We start from the raw sequence: 24,543 nt of genomic DNA, 5'->3' as shown, positions 1-24,543 counted from the left end.
CACATAAGGTTATCAGCTGGTTTTTCAGCAGAAACTCTGCAGGCCAGAGGAGAGTGGCATGATATATTTAAAGTGATGAAAGGGAAGAACCTACAACCAAGAATACTCTACCCAGCAAGGCTCTCATTCAGATTCAACAGAGAAATCAAAGCTTCACAGACAAGCAAAAGCTAAGAGAATTCAGCACCACCAGACTGGATTTGCAACAATGCTAAAGGAACTTCTCTCGGCAGAAAAGAAAAGGCCACAAGTAGAATAAAGAAAATTATGAATGGAAAAGCTCACAAGTAAAGGCATACATACAGTAAAGGTAGGAAATCATCTGCACACAAATATGATATCAAACCCAGCAATCGTGAGGAGAGCACAAATGCAGGATATTGGAAGTGCATTTGAAATTAAAAGACCAGCAACTTAAAACAATCTTGTTTATATATAGACAGCTATATCAAAAGCTCATGGAAACTGCAAATTGAAAATCTGCAGTAGATACACACACAAAAAAGAAAAAGGAATCCAAATACAACACTAAAGTTAGTCATCAAATCACAAGAGAAGTGAACAAAAGAGGAAGGGAAGAAAAGACCTACAAAAACAAATCCAAAACAATTAACAAAATGGCAATAAGAACATACATATCGAAAGTTACCTTAAACATGAATGGATTAAATGCTCCAACAAAAAAGACAGAGTGGCTGAAGGGATACAAAAACAAGACCCATATATATGCTGTCTACAGGAGACCCACTTCAGATCTAGGGACGCATACAGACTGAAAGTGAGGGGATGGAAGAAGGTATTCCATGCAAATGGAAATCAAAAGAAAGCTGGAGTAGCAATACTCATATCAGACAAAATAGACTTTAAAATAAAGACTGTTACAAGAGACAAAGAAGAACACTACGTAATGATCAAGGGATCAATCCAAGAAGAAAATATAACAATTGTAAATATATATGCACCCAACGTAGGAGCACCTCAATATATAAGGCAAATACTAACAGCCATAAAAGGGGAAACTGACAGTAACACAATAATAATGGAGGACTATAACACCCCATTTTCATCAATAGACAGATCATCCAGACAGAAAATCAATAAGGAAACACAGGCCTTAAGTGACACATTAGACCAGATACACTTAATTGATATTTATAGGGCTTTCCATCCAAAAGCAGCAGAATACATATTCTTCTCAAGTGCACATGGAACATTCTCCAGAATTTATCACATGCTGGGCCACCAAGTGAGCCTCGGTAAATTAAAGAAAATTGAAATCATATCAAGCATCTTTTCCGACCACAATGCTATGAGATTAGAAATCGACTACAAGAAAAAATAAAACTGTAAAAAACACAAGCACTTGGAGGTTAACCAACATGTTATTAAACAACCAATGGATCACTGCAGAAATCAAAGAGTAAATTAAAAAATTCCTAGAGACAAATGAAAATGAAAGCATGATGATCCAAAACCTATGGGAGGCAGCAAAAGCAGTTCTAAGAGGGAAGTTTATAGCAATGCAATCTTACCTCAGGAAATAAGAAAAATCTCAAATAAACAACCTAACCTTACACCTTAAACAACTAGGGAAAGAAGAACAAACAAAACCCAAAGTTAGTATAAGGAAACAAATCATAAAGATCAGAACAGAAATAAATGAAATAAAGATGAAGAAAACAGTAGAAAAGGTCAATGACACTAAAAACTGGTTCTTTGAAAAGATAAACAAAAAACCTTTAGCTAGACTCATCAGGAAAAAGAGGTAGAGGGCTCAAATCAATAAAATTAGAAATGGAAGAGGAGAAAGCTATTATACAATTGACAGCACAGAAATACAGAGGATCTTAAGAGACTACTACAAGCAACTATATGCCAATAAAATAAACACCTAGAAGAAATGGACAAATTCTTAGAAAGGTACAATCTCCCAAGACTGAACCAGGAAGAAATAGAAAATATGAATAGACCAATCACAAGTATTGAAATTGAAACTGTAATTTAAAAACTCCCAACAAACAAAAGTCTGGGACTGGATGGCTTCACAGGCAAATTCTATCAAACATTTAGAGAAGAGCTAACACCCATCCTTCTGAAACTCTTCCAAAAAATTTCAGAGGGAGAAACACTCCCAAACTCATTCTATGAGACCAGCATCACCCTGATACCAAAACCAGACAAAGATACCACACAAAAAAGGAAAATTACAGGCCAATATCACTGATGAGCATAGACGCAAAAATCCTCAACAAAATACTAGCAAACAGAATCCAATAACACACTAAAAGGATCACACATGATGATCAAGTGTGATTTATCCCAGGGATGCAAGGATTTTTCAATACCTGCAAATCAATCTGTGTGATACATCATATCAACAAATTGAAGAATAAAATCCATATGATCATCTCAATACATGCAGAAAAAGCTTTTGACAAAATTCAACACCCTTTTATGAGAAAAACTCTCCAGAAAGTCAGCATAGAGGGAACATACCTCAACATAATAAAGGCCATATATGACAAACCTACAACTAACATCATGCTTAATGGTGAAAAGCTGAAAACATTTCCTCTAAGATCAAGAAAAAACAAAGATGTCCACTCTCGCCACTTTTTTCAACATATTTTTGGAAGTCCTAGCCATGGCAATCAGAGAAGAAAAAGAAATAAAGGGAATCCACATTGGAAAAAAGGAAGTAAAACTGTCACTGTTTGCAGATGACATGATACTATACATAGAAAAACCTAAAGATGCTAACAGAAAACTATGAGAACTCGTCAATTAATTTGGTAAAGTTGCAGGGTACAAAATTAATGCACAGAGACCTTCAAGATGGTGGAGGAGTAAGACGTGGAGATCACAAATACATCAGAAATATATCTACATGTAGAACAACTCCTGCAGAACACCTACTGAATGCAGGCAGAAGACCTCAGACTTCCCAAAAGGCAAGAAACTCCACATGTACCTGGGTAGGGCAGAAGAAAAACGAAAAAACAGAGAAAAAAGAATAGGGACAGGACCTGCACCTCTGGGAGGGAGCTGTGAAGGAGGAAAACTTTCCACACACTAGGAAGCCACTTCACTGGTGGAGACAGGGTGTGGAGGGGGGGAAGCTTCAGAGCCATGGAGGAGAGCGCAGCAACAGGGTGCGGAGGGCAAAGCGGAGAGATTCCCACACAGAGGATCGGTGCCGACCAACACTCACCAGCCTGAGAGGCTTGTCTGCTCACCCGCCAGGGCAGGTGGGGGCTGGGAGCTGAGGCTCCGGCTTCCGAGGTCAGATCCCAAGGAGAGGACTGGGGTTGGCTGCGTGAACACAGCCTGAAGGGGGCTAGTGCGCCACAGCTAGCCGGGACAGAGTCTGGGAAAAAGTCTGGAGCTGCCTAAGAGGCAAGAGACAATTGTTTCCGGCTGCGTGAGGAGAGGGGATTCAGAGCACTGCCTAAACAAGCTCCAGAGACGGGCACAAGCCACGGCTATCAGCACAGATACCAGAGACAGGCATGAAACGCTAAGGCTGCTGCTGCAGCCACCAAGAAGCCTGTGTGCAAGCACAGGTCACTATCCACACCTCCCCTCCCAGGAGCCTGTGCAGCCCGCCACTGCCAGGTTCCCATGATCCAGGAACAACTTCCCTGGGAGAACGCACGGCGTGCCTCAGGCTGGTGCAACGTCAAGCCCATCACGCTGGCCTCTGCCGCAGCAGGCTCGCCCCGCATTCTGTACCCCTCCCTCCCCCCGGCCTGAGTGAGCCAGAGCCCCCTAATCAGCTGCTTCTCTAACCCCCTCCTGTCTGAGCAAAGAACAGACGCCCTAAGGAAACCTATGCGCAGAGGCGGGGCCAAATCCAAAGCTGAACCCCAGGAGCTGTGCAAACAAAGAAGAGAAAGGAAAATCTCTCCCAGCAGCCACAGGAGCAGCAGATTAAAACTCCACAATCAACTTGATGTACCCTGCATCTGTGGAATACCTGAATAGACAACGAATCATCCCAAAATTGAGGTGGTGGACTTCGGGAGCAACTGTAGACTTGGGGTTTGCATTCTGTATCTAATTTGTTTCTGGTCTTAAGTTTATCTTAGTTTAGTATTTAGTTTATCATCATTGATAGATTTGATTTGGTTGCTCTCTTCCTTTTTTAAATATATATAGATATATATATTTTTTCCTTTTTCTCTTTTTGTGGGCGTGTATGTGTATGCTTCTTTGTGATTTTGTCTGTATAGCTTTGCTTTTACAATTTGTCCTACAGTTCTGTCTGTCCGTTATTCTTATTATTTTTTTGTATAGATTTTAGTGCTTGTAATCATTGGTGGATTTGTTTTCTGGTTTGGTTGCTCTCTTCTTTCTTTCTGTCTTTTTAAAATTTTTTAATAATTTTTTTAAATTAAAAACATTTTATTTTATTTTATTTATCTTTCCTTCCTTCCTTCCTTCCTTCCTTCCTTCCTTCCTTCCTTCCTTCCTTCCTTCCTTCCTTCCTTCCTTCCTTCCTTCCTTCCTTTTCTCCCATTTCTTATGAGGCATGTGGCTGACAGGGTCTTGATGCTCTGGCCAGGTATCAGGCCTGTGCCTCTGAGGTGGGAGAGCCGAGTTCAGGACATGGGTCGTCCAGAGACTTCCCGGCTCCATGTAATTTCAAATGGTGAAAGCTCTGCCAGAGACCTCCTTCTAAATGCTAAGACCCAGCTCCACTCAACAACCAGCAAGCTACAGTGCTGGACACCCCATGCCAAACAACTAGCAGGAAAAGAACACAACTCCACCCATAAGCAGAGAGGCTGCCTAAAATCATAATAAGATCACAGACACCCCAAAACACACCACCAGACGTGGTTCTGCCCACCAGAAAGACAAGATCCAGCCTCATCCACCAGAACACAGGCACTAGTCCCCTCCACCAGGAAGCCTACACAACCCACTGAACCAACCTTAGCCACTGGGGGCAGACACCAAAAACAACAGGAACTATGAACCTGCAGCCCACGAAAAGGATACCCCAAACACAGTAAGGTAAGCAAAATGAGAAGACAGAAATATGCAGCAGATGAAGTAGAAAGGTAAAAACCCACCAGACCAAACAAATGAAGAGGAAATAGGCAGTCTACCTGAAAAAGAGTTCAGAGTAATAACAGTAAAGATGATCCAAAATCTTGGAAATAGAATGGAAAAAATACAAGAAATTTTTAACAAGGACCTAGAAGAACTAAAGAGCAAACAAACAATGATGAGCAACATAATAAATGAAATTAAAAATTCTCTAGGGGCTTCCCTGATGGTGCAGTGGTTGAGAATCTGCCTGCCAATGCAGGGGACCCAGGTTCGAGCCCTGGTCTGGGAGGATCCCACATGCCGTGGAGCAACTAGGCCTGTGAGCCACAATTACTGAGCCTGCACGTCTGGAGCCTGTGCTCCGCAGCAAGAGAGGCCGTGATAGTGAGAGGCCCATGCACCGCGAAGAGTGGCCCCCACTTGCCGCAAGTGGAGAAAGCCCTCACACAGAAACGAAGACCCAACACAGCCATAAATAAATAAATAAATAAATAAAATTAAAAAAAATTCTCTAGAAGGAATCAATAGCAGAATAACTGAGGCAGAAGAACGGATAAGTGACCTGGAAGATAAAATAGTGGAAATAACTACTGCAGAGCAGAATAAAGAAACAAGAATGAAAAGAATTGAGGACAGTCTCAGAGCCCTCTGGGACAACATTAAACACACCAACATTTGAATTATAGGGGTCGCATTAGAAGAGGAGAAAGAGAAAAGGACTGAGAAAATATTGGAAGAGATTATAGTTGAAAACTTCCCTAATACAGGAAAGGAAATAGTCAATCAAGTCCAGGAAGCACAGAGAGTCCCATACAGGATAAATCCAAGGAGAAACATGCAAGACACATATTAATCAGACTATCAAAAATTAAATACAAAGAAAAAATATGAAAAGCAGCAAGGAAAAAAAATAACATACAAGGGAATCCCCATAAGGTTAACAGCTGATCTTTCAGCAGAAACTCTGCAAGCCAGAAGGGAGTGGCAGGACATATTTAAAGTGATGAAAGGGAAAAACCTACAACCAATATTACTCTACCCAGCAAGGATCTCATTCAGATTCGATGGAGAAATTAAAACCTTTACAGAGAAGCAAAAGCTAAGCGAATACAGCACCACCAAACCAGCTTTACAACAAATGCTAAAGGAACTTCTCTAGGGAGGAAACACAAGAGGAGGAAAAGACCTACAATAGTAAACACAAAACAATTAAGAAAATGGCAATAGGAACATACATATCGATAACTACCTTAAATGTAAACGGATGAAATGCTCCAACCAAAAGATATAGGCTGGCTGAATGGATACAAAAACATTACCCATATATATACTGACTACAAGAGACCCACTTCAGACCTAGGGACACATACAGACTGAAAGTGAGGGGATGGAAAAAGGTATTCCATGCAAATGGAAATCAAAAGAAAGCTAGAGTAGCAATTCTCATATCCACAAAATAGACTTGAAAATAAAGACTATTACAAAAGACAAAGAAAGATACTACATAATGATCAAGGGATCAATCCAAGAAGAAGATATAACAATTGTAAATATTTATGCACCCAACATAGGAGCACCTCAATACATAAGCCAAATGCTAACAGCTGTAAAAGGGGAAATCGACAGTAACACCATCATAGTAGGGGGCATTTACACCCCACTTTCACCAATGGACAGATCATCCAAAATGAAAATAAATAAGGAAGCACAAGCTTTAAATGATACATTAAACAAGATGGACTTAATTGATATTTATAGGACATTCCATCCAAAACAACAGAATACACTTTCTTATCAAGTGCTCATGGAATATTCTCCAGGATAGATCATATCTTGGGTCACAAAGCCTTGGTAAGTTTAAGAAAACTGAAATTGTATCAAGTATCTTTTCCAACCACAACGCTATGAAACTAGATATCAATTATAGGAAGAAATCTGTAAAAAATACAAACACATGGAGGCTAAATAATACATTACTAAATAACTAAGAGGTCACTGAAGAAATCAAAGAGAAAATCAAAAAATACCTACAGACAAATGACAACGAAAACACGATGATCCAATACCGCTGGGATGCAGCAAAAGCAGTTCGAAGAGGAAAGTTTATAGCAATACAATCCTACCTCAAGAAACAGGAAACATCTCAAATAAACAACCTAAGCTTACACCTAAAGCAATTAGAGAACGAAGAACAAAAAACCCCCAAAGTTAGCAGAAGGAAAGAAATCATAAGGATCAGATCAGAAATAAATGAAAAAGAAATGAAGGAAACGATAGCAAAGATCAATAAAACTAAAAGCTGGTTCTTTGAGAAGATAAACAAAATTGATAAACCATTAGCCAGACTCATCAAGAAAAAAATGGAGAAGACTCAAATCAATAGAATTAGAAATGAAAAAGGAGAAGTAACAACTGACACTACAGAAATACAAAGGATCATGAGAGATTACTACAAGCAACTATATGCCAATAAAATGGACAACCTGGAAGAAATGGACAAATGCTTAGAAAAGCACAACCTTCCAAGACTGCTACAGGAAGAAATAGAAAATATAAACAGACCAATCACAAGCCCGGAAATTGAGACTGTGATTAAAAATCTTGTACCAAACAAAGGCCCACGACCAGATGGCTTCACAGGAGAATTCTATAAACATTTAGAGAAGAGCTAACACCTATCCTTCTCAAACTCTTCCAAAATATAGCAGAGGGAGGAACACTCCCAAACTCATTTTACAAGGCCACCATCACCCTGATACGAAAACCAAAGATGTCACAAAGAAAGAAAAGTATAGGCCAATATCCCTGATGAACATAGAGCAAAAATCTTTAACAAAATACTAGCAAACAGAATCCAACAGCACATTATAAGGATCATACACCATGATCAAGTGGGGTTTATCCCAGGAATGCAAGGATTCTTTAATATATGCAAATCAATCAATGTGATACACCATATTAACAAATTGAAAGAGAAAAACCATATGATCATCTCAGTAGATGCAGAAAAAGCTTTTGACAAAATTCTCAACACCCATTTATGATAAAAACCCTCCAGAAAGTAGGCATCGAGGGTACTTACCTCAACATAATAAAGGCCATATATGAAAAACCCACAGCCAACATCATTCTCAATGGCGAAAAGCTGAAACCGTTTCCTCTAATATCAGGAACAAAACAAGATGGTCCACTTTCACCACTATTATTCAACATAGTTTTGGAAGTTTTAGCCACAGCAATCAGAGAAGAGAAAGAAATAAAAGGAACCCAAATCGGAAAAGAAGTAAAGGTGTAACTGTTTGCAGATGACATGATACTTTACATAGAGAATCCAAAAGATGCTAGCAGAAAACTACTAGAGCTAATCAATGAACTTGGTAAAGTAGCAGGATACAAAATTAATGCACAGAAGTATCTTGCATTCCTATACTTTAATGATGAAAAATCTGAAAGAGAAATTAAGGAAACACTTCTCTTTACCATTGCAACAAAAATAATAAAATACCTAGGAATAAACCTACCTAAGGAGACAGAAGACCTGAATGCAGAAAACTGTAAGACACTGATGAAAGAAATTAAAGATGATACCAACAGATGGAGAGATATACCATGTTCTTGGATTGGAAGAATCAATATTGTGAAAATGACTATAACACCCAAAGCAATCTAGGGATTCAGTGCCATCCCTATGAAACTACCACTGGCATTTTTCACAGAATGAGAACAAAAAATTTCACAATTTGTATGGAGACAGAGAAGACCCCGAATAGCCAAAGCAGTCTTGAGGGAAAAAAGTGGAGGTGGAGGAATCAGACTCCCTGAGTTCAGACTTTACTACAAAGCTACAGTAATCAAGACAGTATGGTACTGGCACAAAAACAGAAATATAGATCAATGGAACAGGATAAAAAGCCCAGAGATAAACCCATGCACCTATGGTCAACTAATCTATGACAAAGGAGGCAAGGATATACAATGGAGAAAAGACAGTCTCTTCAATAAGTGGTGCTGGGAGAACTGGACAGCTACATGTAAAAGAATGACATTAGAACACTCCCTAACACCATACACAAAAATAAACTCAAAATGGATTAGAGACCTAAATGTAAGACCGGACACTATAAAACTCTTAGAGGAAAACATAGGAAGAACACTCTTTGACATAAATCACAGCAAGATCTTTTTGGATCCACCTCCTAGAGCAATGGAAATAAAAACAAAAATAAACAAATGGGACCTAATGAATCTTAAAAGCTTTTGCCCAGCAAAGGAAACCATAAACAATATGAAAAGACAACCCTCAGAATGGGAGAAAATATTTACAAATGAAGCAACTGACAAAGGATTAATCTCCAAAATTTACAAGCAGCTCATGCAGCTCAATATCAATGAAACAAACAACCCAATCCAAAAATGGGCAGAAGACCTAAATAGACATTTCCTCAAAGAAGATATACAGATTGCCAACAAACACATGAAAAGATGCTCAACATCACCAATCATTAGAGAAATGCAAATCAAAACTACAATGAGGTATCACCTCACAGCAGTCAGAATGGCCATCATCAAAAAATCTACAAACAATAAATGCTGGAGAGGGTGTGGAGAAAAGGGAAACCTCTTGCATTGTTGGTGGGAATGTAAATTGATACACCCACTATGGAGAACAGTATGGAGGTTCCTTAAAAACTAAAAATAGAACTACCATGTGACCCAGCAATCCCACTACTGGGCATATACCCTGAGAAAGCCATAATTTAAAAAGACACATGCACCCCAATGTTTATTGCAGCACTATTTATAATAACCAGGACATGAGAGCAACCTAAATGTCCATCAATAGATGAATGGATAAAGAAGGTGTAGTATATATATACAATGGAATATTACTCAGCCATAAAAGGGAATGAAATTGGGTCATTTGCAGAGACGTGGATGGACCTAGAGACTGTCATACAGAGTGAAGTAAGTCAGAAAAAGAAAAACAATTATTGTATATTAATGCATATATGTGGAATCTAGAAAGATGGTCCAGATGAACCTATTTGCAAAGCAGAAATAGAGACCCAGCTGTACAGAAGAAATGTATGAACACCAAGGTGAAATGAGTTGGGAGACTGGGATTGACATATATACACTAATATGTATAAAATAGATAACTAATGAGAACCTGCTGTGTAGCACAGGGAATTCTACTCAATGCTCTGTGGTATCCTAAATGGGAAGGAAATCCAAAAAAGAGAGGATATATGTATACATATTGCTGATTCACTTCACTGTACAGCAGAAATTAACACAACATTGTAAAGCAACTATACCCCAATTAAAAAAAAAAAAAAAGATAACCAACAAGGACCTGCTATATAGCACAGGGAACTGTGCTCCATACTCTGTAATAACCTAAATGGGAAAAGAATTTGAAAAAGAATAGATACATGTATCTGTATAACTGAATCACTTTGCTGTACATCTGAAACTAACACAGCATTGTTAATCAACTATACTACAATATAAAATTCAAAAAATTCATAAATTTTAGTATTTGAGAATGCACCAGATTCTTAAAGCAAAAAGGCACAACTGCATCTGTGAAGTTAAAGATGAAATAGTCAATTACACGTTCACGTTCGCATACTCAACACACACACAACACACAAATGTGCATAGTGTGTGGATACATTTTGTGGGTACAGGAGATTTGAATGTGATACAGAAATGCTTAACTTTAACAAGTCTATTGGCTACCATTTAACGAGTTGTACTTTGCTATTCTAGACATTAGGTGTTTGATAGAGCTTTGTGATGGACCAGCAGGAACAAGTTGCCAATGCTTCTATCGGGTAATTGGAGTAACTGTCCTTTCATTTTTAATTTCATGCTGTAAATTTATAATATTGGGAGTATTAAATTACCTCGTCTCTAAATTGGGGATAATAAAAGTATTGCTTCATGGGTTGATTCTGAATATTAAAAGAGTTAATTAATATACATAAACTGCTTAGAACAGTATCTAGCACATAGTAAGTGCCACTCTGCTTCTGTACTTTGAGTATTGCTGTTAAAAGCTGTCTACCCCCAATTAACACCAAATCTAAGGAATACGTACTGTGGGGATCCTGATGAAGGACGCTTGTCAGGGTGAAGATAATTTTTGCATTGCAGATCAACATGATGAGAAGAGGGATGATGAAGAGGCAGGTGAAGGTGAAGAAGTTATAAAAGGCTTGATGCCACCATTGTGGAAAACTGCAGTGTGTTACACATTGAGAGAAACCTTCTGTCTGTCCAGAGTCATCTGCTAAATGGATCATCCTGAAGATGTATAACTGTATGAGAAAAATTTTTAAAAAGTGATGTTGCTTATTTTCAAACAGTATTTGCAAGTTTTCTTGAAAATTTTCTCTTCTGTATTCTGCTAACCTTCTAACATGTTGTTGCCCAAAGCAACTGCTAAGCATCTTGATATTCTTTTGGCATTTCTATAAAAAGTTATAAATGGATTTTACTTAAAATATGTTTGGGTAATGTGAATGGATCTGTAGGATTTTGGATTTCTTTTGCAGTTATTTCAACCTTGCAGCACAATCATCAACCAAAGATTTAAACCTTGTTTGTATTTCAATTTCAGATGCTGAGTAAACTTTTTGCAAGTGATTTTGCAAGTGATTTTATTGTTATAGCCTCAGCACATAAAACTGTGTCTGGTATTTAGAATATACCCTCAAAATACAAATTTAAATTTTATTTTTGAGACACAAAATATCATTAAAATGGTCATAAAACATGAACAGACAGTTCACAGAAAAGATATAACAGTGGCCCTTAAGCATATGAAAAGACGTTCAATCTCACTTATGAGAGCAGTGCCAACCAATTAAGGCTACAATGATATGCCATCTTCTACTATCAAGACTGGCAAAATTAAAAAAAAACTAGCACACTTTCATGGCAAGGCTGTAGGGAAACAGGGACTCTCATACATTGCTAATGGGCATGCAAATTGGTACAACCACTAAGGAGGGGAATTTGGCAATAACTAGCATAACTACATATGCATTTACCTTTGACTCAGCAATCTGACATTCAGGAATTTACCCTGAAGATATACCCCTGCTTCCATTATATGAAAATACATATGCACAAGATTATCCATTGATGCATTGCTTATAATTGAAAAACATTGAAAATAATCTAAATAACAAATCATTGAATAGTAACTGAATAAACTACAGTTGGCCACACAATGGGGTGCTGTACAATTGTAAAAAAAGAGTAAGGGTAATTTATCTGTGTGTGTGTGCATGTGTACACATAAATACATTTATTCCAGCTCTGCCTGTGGAGAGAGCCTAGGAATAATGACATCTGAGTAGCAATGAGCACACCCAGCACTCCAGCACCCAGATCTTGTTTTCTAAGCATCATTCTCTACCAAAAGGAACCAGACCTAACTGGAGAAATGGGTGATCCCAAGGCTGGGGAAAGCAAAGTACAATATGTCCTTGGAACAGCTCTTTTGCTGAGAAGTCAGGAAATGCCCAGAGAATGATGGAGCATGTGAAAAATGTTCAGGCACCAGCTAGAAAGAGCTTCAGTTGGCCAAATCTGGGATAGTTTAAGCATGAAAACAAACACTGATAGAAAAGAATGATAAACTATCGAATAAAGAAAGAAACCATGACTCCATGCTGATATAAATTACAAATCAACAATGACAAATAAATGGGGAGAGGAAAAAGCTCTTTACTGTAGAAAGTCAATTAATAAATGTAAAAGGTATAGTGGAAGTAGTGAGTACCATTTTGTAATCACTATAATAATAATTGATTCAGGCAAGAGTCACCAATGGATGGTAAAAATATGGGTGTAAGTTTGAGGAGAGTAGTTTATTTATATCATCTCAAAGTATCTACCTGCAGGATACATGTCATTATAACGTTATTATAAAATAACTTTACTAGTCGAGAAATAACCAAATAATTAACATCGCCAATAATGGGACCAATCGACAGCTTCTGCTACCTTCTAGAATGTGCTGTGAAGAAAGTGTCACCTCTTAGGTATTTTTTGCTAAAAGTGTGTGGATGAAGAATGTCACCTACCATATCAGTAAACAAAGGATGTTGCAGCCATCAAGCCATAGCCACTGCAGCCACCCCCGACTGTGCACACTGAGGGGATTCAGGATGGAAAAGGGCAGGATACTGGCTCTAGATAGTTAAGGTGCATTTCAAAGGGATGATTTCAATAAGTCTGGACTCTTGTACCTTCCCATACTTAGAAAAGCGCTAAGTTCATTAACTTGAGATGTATCATTTTTCTTTAATTAACAATAATCTTTTGATGTTCCGACCACCTCGTTTTTGTTGCAAAAAAACCTATACATCCTGGCTGCTCCCTTGCTTCTTGGGAACAGTCCATCAGAGTTATCTGAGAGGCTGTCTTCAGGGCTACGTCCTCAGAAAATCTACTGAATAAAACATAATTCTCAACTTTTAGGTTGTACATTTTTCTTCAGTCGACAAGTGCATAACCTGAATCTACCCACGAGCAAACATCAGACAAACTCAAATTGAGGGGCATTCTACAAAATAATTGGCCTGCACTCTTCAAAAATGTCAGCATCATGAAATTCAAAGGAAGACCAAGGAATGGTTCCAGTTTAAAGGAGACTAAAAAGACATGGGAACCGAATCCCTCGCATAGTCTTGGATTTTCTTTTGCTAAAAGGGATATTATTGAGACAGCGAGTGAGATATGGATAAGGTATATAGATAAAAAGTAGCACTGTATTAGTGATAATTTCCTGATTTTGATAATTTGTATTGTGGTTATGTGCTAGAAAAAACACAATGAAGTATTGAAAGGGACATCATGTCTGAACTTACTTTTAAACAATCCAGAAAAAAATGTATACGAGAGAGAATAAGGCAAATAAGCAAATGTAGTAAAATGTTAATATTTGGGGAATCCAAGGGAAAGGTATCCTAGAAATCTTTGTATGATTCCTGCAACCTTTCTCTAAGTGTGAACTTATGTTAAAAAAAGAACAAGTTGAGTTAACTACTAAGGAAACGTTGCAAGTGGTTTTCAAAAACAAGTTCTAGTGGACATTTATCCATCCTTTCCCCATCCGTCAAGCACATTTCTTACTTCGGCATTTCCAAGATTTTCTATTGAAAAACTTCATTTTACCATGAAACATTATTAAAATGAAAAGAGTGCCCAAGCACTTTAAAACTGATAGCAAGTTAATTCAAGCAAAAATGTTACGGGATTTTTTCTTTTATTTTAAGCAAATGAGGCAGAGTATACATTTTCTTTAGCTGTTGATTAAATTAGTAAATTTAAATTACATTTAATTAACTTAATAGGCCCAGAATTTCTTTCGTTTTTGGGAGGGGTGGAGTAGGAGTAGATAATGCCTTAAAAAAAATACTGTTTTTCCTCTTCGCTTGTAGAGTAGAAAAATTTTACTAAATGTAAAATATAAATATAATAAAATATATACAAATGTAATAAAATGTAAGTAAGTATAATACAAAATATAAACCTATTTCTTTTATTTGTAATTAAAATGTTGATTTTCAGTTTCAGATCTTTTCAGCGTCAAGGGCAAAAAAGAATTTTGAAATAAATCCACTAGAGGGCGCCAATGATCATATTATCTATCATAAAGTCGAAAAAACATACATTCAGCTAATTCTATTTTATGATCCAGACCAACTTTTCCCACATTACCAAGTGACCCTTTCAGTTTTTCCATACTTATTTGCAAACTGACCTTATTTAAAGTTCAGTTTGAATTTGACTCAATAGGTGTTGTGAGTTGAAATCCTTGGAAGGGTTCCTTCGCATAGAATCCGAGAGTCCTGTATTTCTTAAAAATATTTTTCTCTCTACCTCCCCAATCAGCCTTGGAACCAGATGACCTGAATTTGATTTTCTGCTCTGCACTGGGTCACATTTTCACTTTAATACTTTATGTTTTTAAGTTATAACGATGAAACTTTCAATAAAACTTTCAATAAAATTGACTTTATAGTACTATGATTTGAATTTGGTTGTCATCTTTATTTATGTAACAAATGCTAGTTTTTAAAGCAACTCAAAAAACTATACTAGGCACACTCTGTTGTAAAAGATGAACTACATATGTCCTGCCATCAGGGAATTAAATTTTTAGTAGGGGAGATATAGCATGTATGTGACACCTGTAATACAAGATAGACAGTGATAAGTTCCAAAGGAGAGGTATAGTGTTATGAAAATTCAGAATCTTACTTGCCCATAAATTAATTTGTTTTAGGCTTGGTTCCGTTCATTTTCAGCTCCAAGGCCATGTTCATTTGAATGATTAATATAAGGATCCACTTTACTTCCTGTGGTTCTTTTGTCCTTGGATCATATTTTTAAAATTTCTTTATGTTTCTTTACTCTCATGCCTGGCCCCAGTTCTCATCAGTGTTTGCTTTACTTTGCCCTCAACAATAGCAATCTGTTTTCCATATTTACAGTCCTTGCAGATGCTATTCCTCATAGCATATTATTTTTAACCTTCACCTTACCCACTCTAGTGACAACATGACCTAATCTTTTCCAAAGGTGATTAACTTTAGATGATGTGCTTCAGGTTCCTCTCATCTACAAAAGGGATATATTAATAGTATCTGCTTCTAGGAGCTGTCCTGACAATTAACAAGTGAATACTTGCACTTAGAGTAGTGCCTGGCACACAACACTATGTAAATTATAATCATTATTAAAATAAAAATTTAGAGGCACACAACTTATAAATATGTATCATATATATATGATATATATGTGTGTGTGTGTGTGTGTGTGTGTCTGTGTTTTTTGGCCGTGCCATGGGGCATGTGAGATCTTAGTTCCCTGACCAGGGATTGAACCTGTACCCCCTGCATTGGGAGCACAGAGTCTTAACTACTGGACTGCCAGGGAAGTCCCTCTGATATCTCTCTCTCTCTTCTTTTTTTTATAATTTGTAAGAGTCTTTTTAAAATAATTAATTAATTAATTAATTAATTTTTGTCTGCTTTGGGTTTTCGTTGCTGTGCACAGGCTTTTCTCTACCTGTGGCAAGCGGGGGCTACTCTCTTTGTTGTGGTGCGTGGACTTCTCATTGCGGTGGCTTCTCTTGTTGCAGAGCATGGGCTCTAGGTGCACTGGCTTCAGTAGTTGTGGCACATAGGCTTAGTTGCTCCGCGGCATGTAGGATCTTCCTGGACCAGGGATCGAACCTTGTCCCCTGCATCGACAGGCAGATTCTTAACCACTGCGCCACCAGGGAAGTCCGTCCCTCTGATATCTCTTAACTATCTATTCTCACCTTAAGAATTTCCTGTCTTTTTCTTCTTCAGCCTCCTACAGGAAGAAAGAAAATAGACAATATTGTATAGTGTGATACGTTGTAGTCATTAAAAACTCTGGGTATGGAGTTAACTGGATGTACTGACACCTCCACTTACTAGATGGTAATCTTGGGCATGTTACATAGCATTCATGATCTTAGGTTATTCATGAATAAAATAAAAATAATAAGTGTATCTAATTTATACAGTTATTGGGAGCCTTACATGAAGTAATGAACACAGAAGGGAGTTCCCTGGTGGCCTAGTGGTTAGGATTCTGGGCTTTCACTGCTGCGGCCTGGGTTCAATCCTTGCTCGGGGAGCTGAGACCCCTCAATCTGTGCAGCATGGTTGAAAAAAACAAGACAAAACAAAAACACAATACAGAAGAGGGACTTTCCTGGTGGTCCAGTGGTTAAGACTCTGCACTCCCAATGCAGGGAGGCCACATTCGAACTAGATTCCTCATGCTGCAACTAAAAGATCCCCCATCCCGCATGCTGCAACTAAAGATCCCACAGGCGGCAAAGAAGAGATCCCTCGTGCCTCAACTAAGACCTGGCGCAGCTAAATAAATAAATAAATAAATATTAAAAAACCCCAACAGAAGCATTTAGCACAATTCCTGGCACATATTTATGTACTGAATAACTATTATTTATCAAAATCATCATCATTATTGTTATTTTTGCTACTAGCATGCTATTACTATGTTCCAGTACTGTTTTGGGCATATTGTACACGTGTAACGAGTATTTATTGAATTTAAACTGCTTGTCAAGTTCAGAAGTGCATTCTAGCCCTGTAAATTCTGTGTGTAACAGGAAAGCCTCCACATTTATTCAGACCACATGTCTTCACACCAAAGAATAAAGGATTGCTCATATACAACAGACCCTCCAAATCTGTGGGTTCCACATCTGCAGATTCAACCAACTGCAGATGGAAAAATATTTGGAAAAAAAATTTCAGAAAGTTCCAAAAAGCAAAACTTGAATTTGCCAAGCTACAGCAACTATTTACATAACACTTACATTGTATTACACTTACATTTGAGTAGGACAGCTTGGTGACTAGGGAGTACATTGGCCAAATTTACTTATCAGTCAGAATAAATGTCATAATTTGAGAAATATGAAGTAATCTTTATATAAGCAAATTTCTTTGCTGTTTCTTAAATAATTATTTAACTTTCATACTCATATTTCCCTATTATTTTTTTCTCCTGACTTCAAAAACTCTGTTATGAAGGAAGTAATGAAGACAGGAAAAGAGGAAGGAATGAACATTGAGTGTTTAAGTGTAAAGTCTTGTACTGGATGATTTTATATATCTTACTCGTTACAATTGAAAATTACAAAAGAATTGTAATTCTTTAAAGTTATCCTTTTAAACTTAGTTAACTAATTTACTCAGATAGCTGGTAAGAGACAGCATTGAGATCTGAAACCAGCTTTGTTTAAATCCAGTAACCATGCTATTTTGACTATCCCATTGCCTTTCAGACTTGCAATGGGATCTGAGGTCTTCAGAGACTATGACCAAGCAGAAGACTGGGGCTCCTTTATCCCTATTTGACCAGAGCAAGTCCACTTATATCTGTTTCATTTACTGAAGCTCCACATAGAATTCCGTTTTAAAAGAAAATTCCATTACTAGCAAAAAGTATGACATTTTGGCCACACTATGCTAAAACTTCTGAAAATATATCCCCAAATCGTCACAGAACTCTGAGGTTATTAGGAAGGTGGAGAAGCCAGGTGGTCAGTTTGAAATTTGGTCATTCTGAGCTCTAGCAAAATGTCATAAATTCTTAGATTCCCGGCAATGTGACAACTAGCTCGTTAGTTTATTTCTTTTCTCAACTTAGGTATGAATTACTCAAGTGATAGAATATCGATATATGCACCAAAAGATGAAGATAAAAGTCATCCTTTCAATGTGAATTAGCCATGACAGGATACGCCTTTGCCAATGGGCTTCTCCGTGGAGCGTGGTGAAGTGTGATGTGTACTCACTGTGTATCACATAGTCTGGAAATAAAAAGCCCTCCCTACCTCTTATCTTCCCCATCAGATACACATAACATTAGTCACAGGGTTGAAACCTCTTTTATTCAGAGAGATAGCAGAGAGCTATAATAAAAAGATAAACTGGACTTAGTAAAAAGACAGGAGTCCAACAGGCCAAGTGGCATTGGGCAAACAATGAATCCCTTTAAACCAGTGCTTTTCAAACTGCGGGTTGTACCCATCAGTTGGTTGTAATCAACATTAAAAAAATGAAATGGAACAGAGTAGAATATTTATTTTATGAAAACTTTTCTCAGTTATAAGTGTGTGAGAGAGACAAAGTCTTTAAGTAGTATGTATATCTTTCTGTTACTGTCAAAAAAGTTTGAAGGACATTGCTTTCAAAGGTTCTCTTTGTTCTCTTATATGTGAAATGGGGACAATAACACAGCTTTTATGTACCTCACAGAGTCAGTGTAAATACCAAATAAGATTATGACTGTGCGGTTTTTCAGGAAACTTCAGCAAAGTGCTTTATAAATTTAAAGTGTTGCTGAAATCAAAAATGGGTCATTTGTTTTACAAAATGAAAGAGTACTACCATTTTCTGTGGCCCGCATTTACACAAATCTCTCAGGTAGAGTAATGTATTTGAGCTCAGGCTATTACATGAAATTCCTAAACAATTCGAAATTAATTTCAGATTTTCTTTTCATTACATCAAGACAGATCAGTATTTTGCATTTTCTTTCTGTTATTGCTGTGATAGACTTAGATGAAAATAATTGAATTAATACATCAATATTTTATTCATAGTCTCTGGGAGAGTCCTTTAAAAGAAAGTGAAATTGTGGGTTTGTGTTTGTCATTATCACAAATTGACTTATTTAGACTTCTGTCTAGACTTCCATCTGCATCAATATCCCAAATTACCAAATGCTTTCCAAATAGCTCTTTTACTAGCCTGCCTTCTCTCCCCCTTCAAACAAATGGACAGGCAGACAAACAAACAAACCCTTCTGTTCCCAACCTACCTGTCTATTCCAATGGTTTTAAAACTCCTCGGCTAAAAATATTGGAACTTTATTTTACTTTGGTCTATTACTAACCCCCCTAAATCCAATTTGTTGCCAAGCTTTGTTTTTTTGGTTGAAACGTCCCTCATAAATACTATCAACCTCCTCTAACACCATCCTAGCCTCCAGCCTAATCATCTCATCACCAGATGACCTGAAAAGGCTTCTTTGCCTCTCTCCACTCTATTTGGTTTATGTAATTTTCTGAAAACATTTTTGTTAAAAATCATTTTAGTAATGTACAACATGATGGCTACAGTTAACACTGATGTATGATGTATAGAAAAGTTGTTGAGAGTAAATCCTATGCATTCTCATCCCAAGGAGAAAAAAATTTTTTTTCTTTTCTTTTCTTTTTACTGTATCAATATGAGATGATGGATGTTAGCGGAACCTATTGTGGTAATCATTTCACAATATACGTAAATCAAACTATCATGCTGTACCCCTTAAACTTATACAGTGATGTATATCAATTATTTCTCAATAAAATTGGAAATAAGAAAAAAAAAACAAAAGAAATATTTTACTACTTGCACAGGACTCATGAAGGCTATATGGCTTCTGCATTATTTTCAGAATTTCCCCTGGATATTGGTGTCTTCTGTTATATACATCCATTCCACCCCCAATGATTGATTCATTTATCCAAACTTTTTTTTTTTCTTTCTTTCTTTCTTTGTTTTTTTTTGTAAAAGTGAAAGGTCTACTTGATCTGGAGAGAAACGGGAGTATCCAAACATTTAAAATTTCTATTTTTGTTGGGTATCTCATTGTGTACTGTGAATATTAAGTTGAACATAACAGTCTTCACTGTTGTAAGAGCAAATACCATAATGGCAAAGACAAACAAATACATAATCATAATGTTTCCTGACAAAGAAATAATGTGCCATGAGGTCAAAGGAAAGACAGCAACCACCAAATCAAATTTCCTGCTACTCTCAACTCTCAGTCTTTCACTTCAGCCAAACAAGTCTCCTATGAAAATTAATCACTTTTCAACCTTTGCTGAGAAATATATGTGATCCTTGGCTTACTTTTTCCATCCAAACATCATTCATCTTTAAAAATTCTGTTCATCCTTCTTTTACCCTAAAACCTTCCTTCACCATTTCAACTCTTGTTCATCTCTCTCTCTCTTCTTACACTTCTAGTACGTTTAAAAAGTTTTTGGTACATAGTTATATTCATTTTATGTAAGTTTTGTCTCTACAACTGAATGACACTTTCTTTGAGGGCTGTTTCTTTGTTTCATCAGTACCCGGCTCAGTGTTAGGAGCCTAACTTGTGTTTATCTTTTCTAAGAAAACTGGACAATACACAGCACTCCTACTTTAAAGAAGTAAAATGGAAAATTTCAGAGCATAAGCCTTTGCTAAGTAACCTCATTTTAAGTGACATATTTGCTAAACTAATTCTTGTATATGCAGTCACTGTGAGAATAATTGTAACATGCTTTTTTCCAGGGAAATGAAAGCATTTTGGTTTTTCCCATTTCTTCTTCAATAAAACACACACTGATATACAAAAAATGTTAAGTGAGGAATTGGTGGGAGAATTTAGATATCTAGCTTTCTAGTGTAAGAAAATGCACTAGAAAGAAAGAAAAAAAAATTTTAAGGGTTACAAATATTCAGATTTTATTATAAATAAAATACTATTTTTTTTAAACATAAAAAAATGTCAAATGTTGCCTTTTATTTACTACCCTGGAGAGCAAGACTGTAGATTTTAAGGCAAACAGCTAAAGTGAAGGCACATGGAAAAGGGCCACAGTTGGAATTAAAAGGGAGAATTTCAGGGAATAGCTATGTATGTTCCCTGTGACACCCAGCATTCTGCCGCAGCCACCTTGTCAATTTTATTAATAAAATACAGATAACTAGAACTATAGAATAAAATAATGGCTATATTGCAGGAGTGTAATTAAGGTATCATCTTATAAATAACTTTTATTTTAAATATAAAATTCTGCTTATGTGTCCTGGCTAGTGTAAATAGAGCTGCAATGAACATTGTGGTACATGACGCTTTTTGAATTATGGTTTTCTCAGGGTATATGCTCAGTAGTGGGATTGCTGGGTCATATGGTAGTTCTATTTTTAGTTTTTTAAGGAACCTCCATACTGTTCTCCATAGTGGCTGTATCAATTTACATTCCCACCAACAGTGCAAGAGGGTTCCCTTTTCTCCACACCCTCTCCAGCATTTATTGTTTGTAGATTTTTGATGATGGCCATTCTGACTGGTGTGAGGTGATATCTCATTGTAGTTTTGATTTGCATTTCTCTAATGATTAGTGATGGTGAGCATTCTTTCATGTGTTTGTTGGCAATCTGTATACCTTCTTTGAAGAAATGTCTATTTAGGTCTTCTGCCCATTTTTTGGATTGGGTTGTTTGTTTTATTGATATTGAGCTGCATGAGCTGCTCATAAAGTTTGGAGATTAATCCTTTGTCAGTTGCTTTATTTGCAAATATTTTCTCCCATTCTGAGGGTTGTCTTGTCATCTTCTTTATGGTTTCCTTTGCTGTGCAAAAGCTTTTAAGTTTCATTAGGTCCCATTTGTTTATTTTTGTTTTTATTTCCATTTCTCTAGTATATATGGACATATATACACTACCAAATGTAAAATAGATAGCTAGTGGGAAGCAGCCACATAGCACAGGGAGATCAGCTCGGTGCTTTGTGACCACCTAGAGGGGTGGGATAGGGAGGGTGGGAGGGAGGGAGATGCAAGAGGGAAGAGATATGGGGATATATGTATATGTATAACTGATTCACTTTGTTATAAAGCAGAAACTAACACACCATTGTAAAGCAATTATACTCCAATAAAAATGTTAAAAAAAATAAAATAAAAATAAAATTCTGTTTAAAAATATACCACACAGATGGAAAAGGAGAAAAGAAACAACAACAACAACAACAAACCCTCAAAATTTCACTTTGGCCTAAGACTTACTGGAGTGAACCTGACCCATAGGCTAGATGGAAAACTACCTTAACAGTGTATCTTCAGTCCTTTTCCTTCAACCTTGACCAAAACATCTGTTAGGATGTGGCCACTTAACAAGAGGAACTAGCTAGGAAACACTGATGTGAACACTTGGCAAGAAAGAGCCATGCTTCCTGTTATAAAAGAGGCCTGAGAGGAGGAACAGAGTGGAAGCTTAGGAGGATGCCAGGTCAAAACACTGGTAAGTCAAATCTGGGATGCAAGGAGGAGATGGAAAGGGGAAGAACTAGGTTAGACCACCTCTCCCTCTCTGCGTTTCCGTAGCACAATCCCTGATGCCCTACAATACTCAGTAATTATGCAGCCCCTCATCAAAATGATCCATCCAGCTCAAACAATTGCCAGAGGGTTTTAATGTCTTGCACTATTTAGTGAGTCCTGTGTGACAGTTTTTGTTTGTTTGATTTTTGTTTTTATGCCACCTGGCCAGTTTAGAATGTCTAGATAAATTTCCATTTGTAGTGATAAGTTTTTGGAGAATCACAGTAAACTCTGACTTTACTTCTTGACACATCCTTGTACCCTGGGTTCACCATAGAGTACATTTACAAGCATAGAGACAACTTGTTCATCTGTTATTAAAGGATCTTTGCCATTTTCAAGAATGTGTCCTTTTCTTCAGAGATCTGACTGTTGAAGAGGCAGATTCTGCAGGTCAATCAACCAGGTTGCCTCTGATGAAGACAGTCTGGAGAGATATCTGCTTTCTATAGGAGAGGGCCTTGCCTGAACCAACAGTCTTATAGTTTTGCTAACAGCCTCTTACAGTCTAGCCTACCTCCAGAAAAGCTCAAGTCAACTTCAGGGAAATGTTCAAATTTCCAAAAGTCTGAGATTTCCCACATTTCCTCTTTATTCAATCCCACATAGCTGCAAACTGCAGAACAACATACTAATCAAGGATAGTTCTCTCTAAGCTGCAATGACAGAAGACTCAAGAAGCCCCAAATAAAACAAGTTATCTGTACTTTCTACCTATGCAAATTTCATTGTTCCTAAAGATTCTCTCAATTTACCATGTCAACCTGAGTGAAAGGAAAAGTAGATGGAAGAATAGAATGGGGATGAGGTCAAATTTGAGAATAGCTACATTTTCAGGGAGCATTTACTAGGTACCGGAGATTATGCTAGACACTTTAACACACTATTCATTTAATCATCACAAAAGGTGCATAAAGTAGGCATTACCTCCATTTTATAAATGAAGGAACTGAAACCCAGAGGGGTCAAGACATTTGCCCAAGGTAACAGAGCAGAGCCAGGATTAAATTCCACACTCTGACTTCTAGAACCCAAGCTCTTAGAGATAATACAGCACTGCCTTTGACAAGACCTTCATTCAAATTTATATAGGAAATCTGTGATCTCCATGTCCTAAAAAGTTTATGATACTGGTTTACCTGTGGTCCAGCAAAGATGCTACTGAGGAGCCAGGCCAAGCCAATCAGGAGCTGTCCGAGCTTGTTGTTGCTTTTCACAGCTAGGGGCCTCGTGATGGCCAGGGAGCGGTCCAGGCTGATCACCACCATCACGAAGGCGGGGGCGTACATGGAGAAAAGCTTCAGATAGCTGAGGACTTTGCAGAGGAGTTCTCCAGCATACCATTGCACAGTAATGTTCCACATTCCGTCCAGTGGCATGACAATCAGAGTCTCCAACAGGTTGGCTAAGGTCAAATGTTTTAAAAGCACTTTCATTCTTGAGAGTTTTTTCCCTTTCTCTTTCCTTTGAGTCCACTTCTGAAGTTTCAACAAGAAAGAAGCATTGAAAGTTGTGGAGAGTAGAAAAAGGAAGAAAGTAACTGTCACTCGAATCTTTCCAGATAAGGTCAGTGTGGGGAGGTTGCCCTGTGTCAGCGGGATGCTGCTGTTGATTGCTGAGCAGTGATTTTGATTCTGTTCAGGAGAGGCACTGTTTGCCATCCTTCACGGCTGATATAGCTTCAAAACTTGTGTTTCGGGCACTTCTGATGTTTTCATTGTAATTGCACTCAAAGTCCTGT

At 37.4% G+C, this 24,543-nt stretch overlaps 1 protein-coding gene across 2 annotated transcripts in view; it reads right to left on the bottom strand.

Moving 5' to 3' along the window:
- GNRHR (gonadotropin releasing hormone receptor) overlaps nt 1-24,543 on the bottom strand; it is a 27,980-nt gene extending 3,437 nt beyond the window's left edge. Inside the window, exons 1-2 of one of the 2 annotated variants that reach the window (XM_036852039.1) lie at nt 23,942-24,543; nt 11,165-11,384 (exon numbers count right to left, since the gene is read on the bottom strand). In XM_036852039.1, coding sequence (XP_036707934.1) covers nt 11,165-11,384; nt 23,942-24,463 — 742 coding nt within the window. In that variant the 5' untranslated portion in view covers nt 24,464-24,543. The remainder of the gene's footprint in view (nt 1-11,164; nt 11,385-23,941) is intronic. The other variant, XM_036852040.1, reaches the window with a different exon arrangement.

This window comes from Balaenoptera musculus, chromosome 5, assembly GCF_009873245.2.
Source record: "Balaenoptera musculus isolate JJ_BM4_2016_0621 chromosome 5, mBalMus1.pri.v3, whole genome shotgun sequence".
NCBI classification, from domain to species: domain Eukaryota; kingdom Metazoa; phylum Chordata; class Mammalia; order Artiodactyla; family Balaenopteridae; genus Balaenoptera; species Balaenoptera musculus.
Note: the sequence above shows the minus strand (reverse complement) of the source record. Positions and strands in the feature narration are given on the sequence as shown.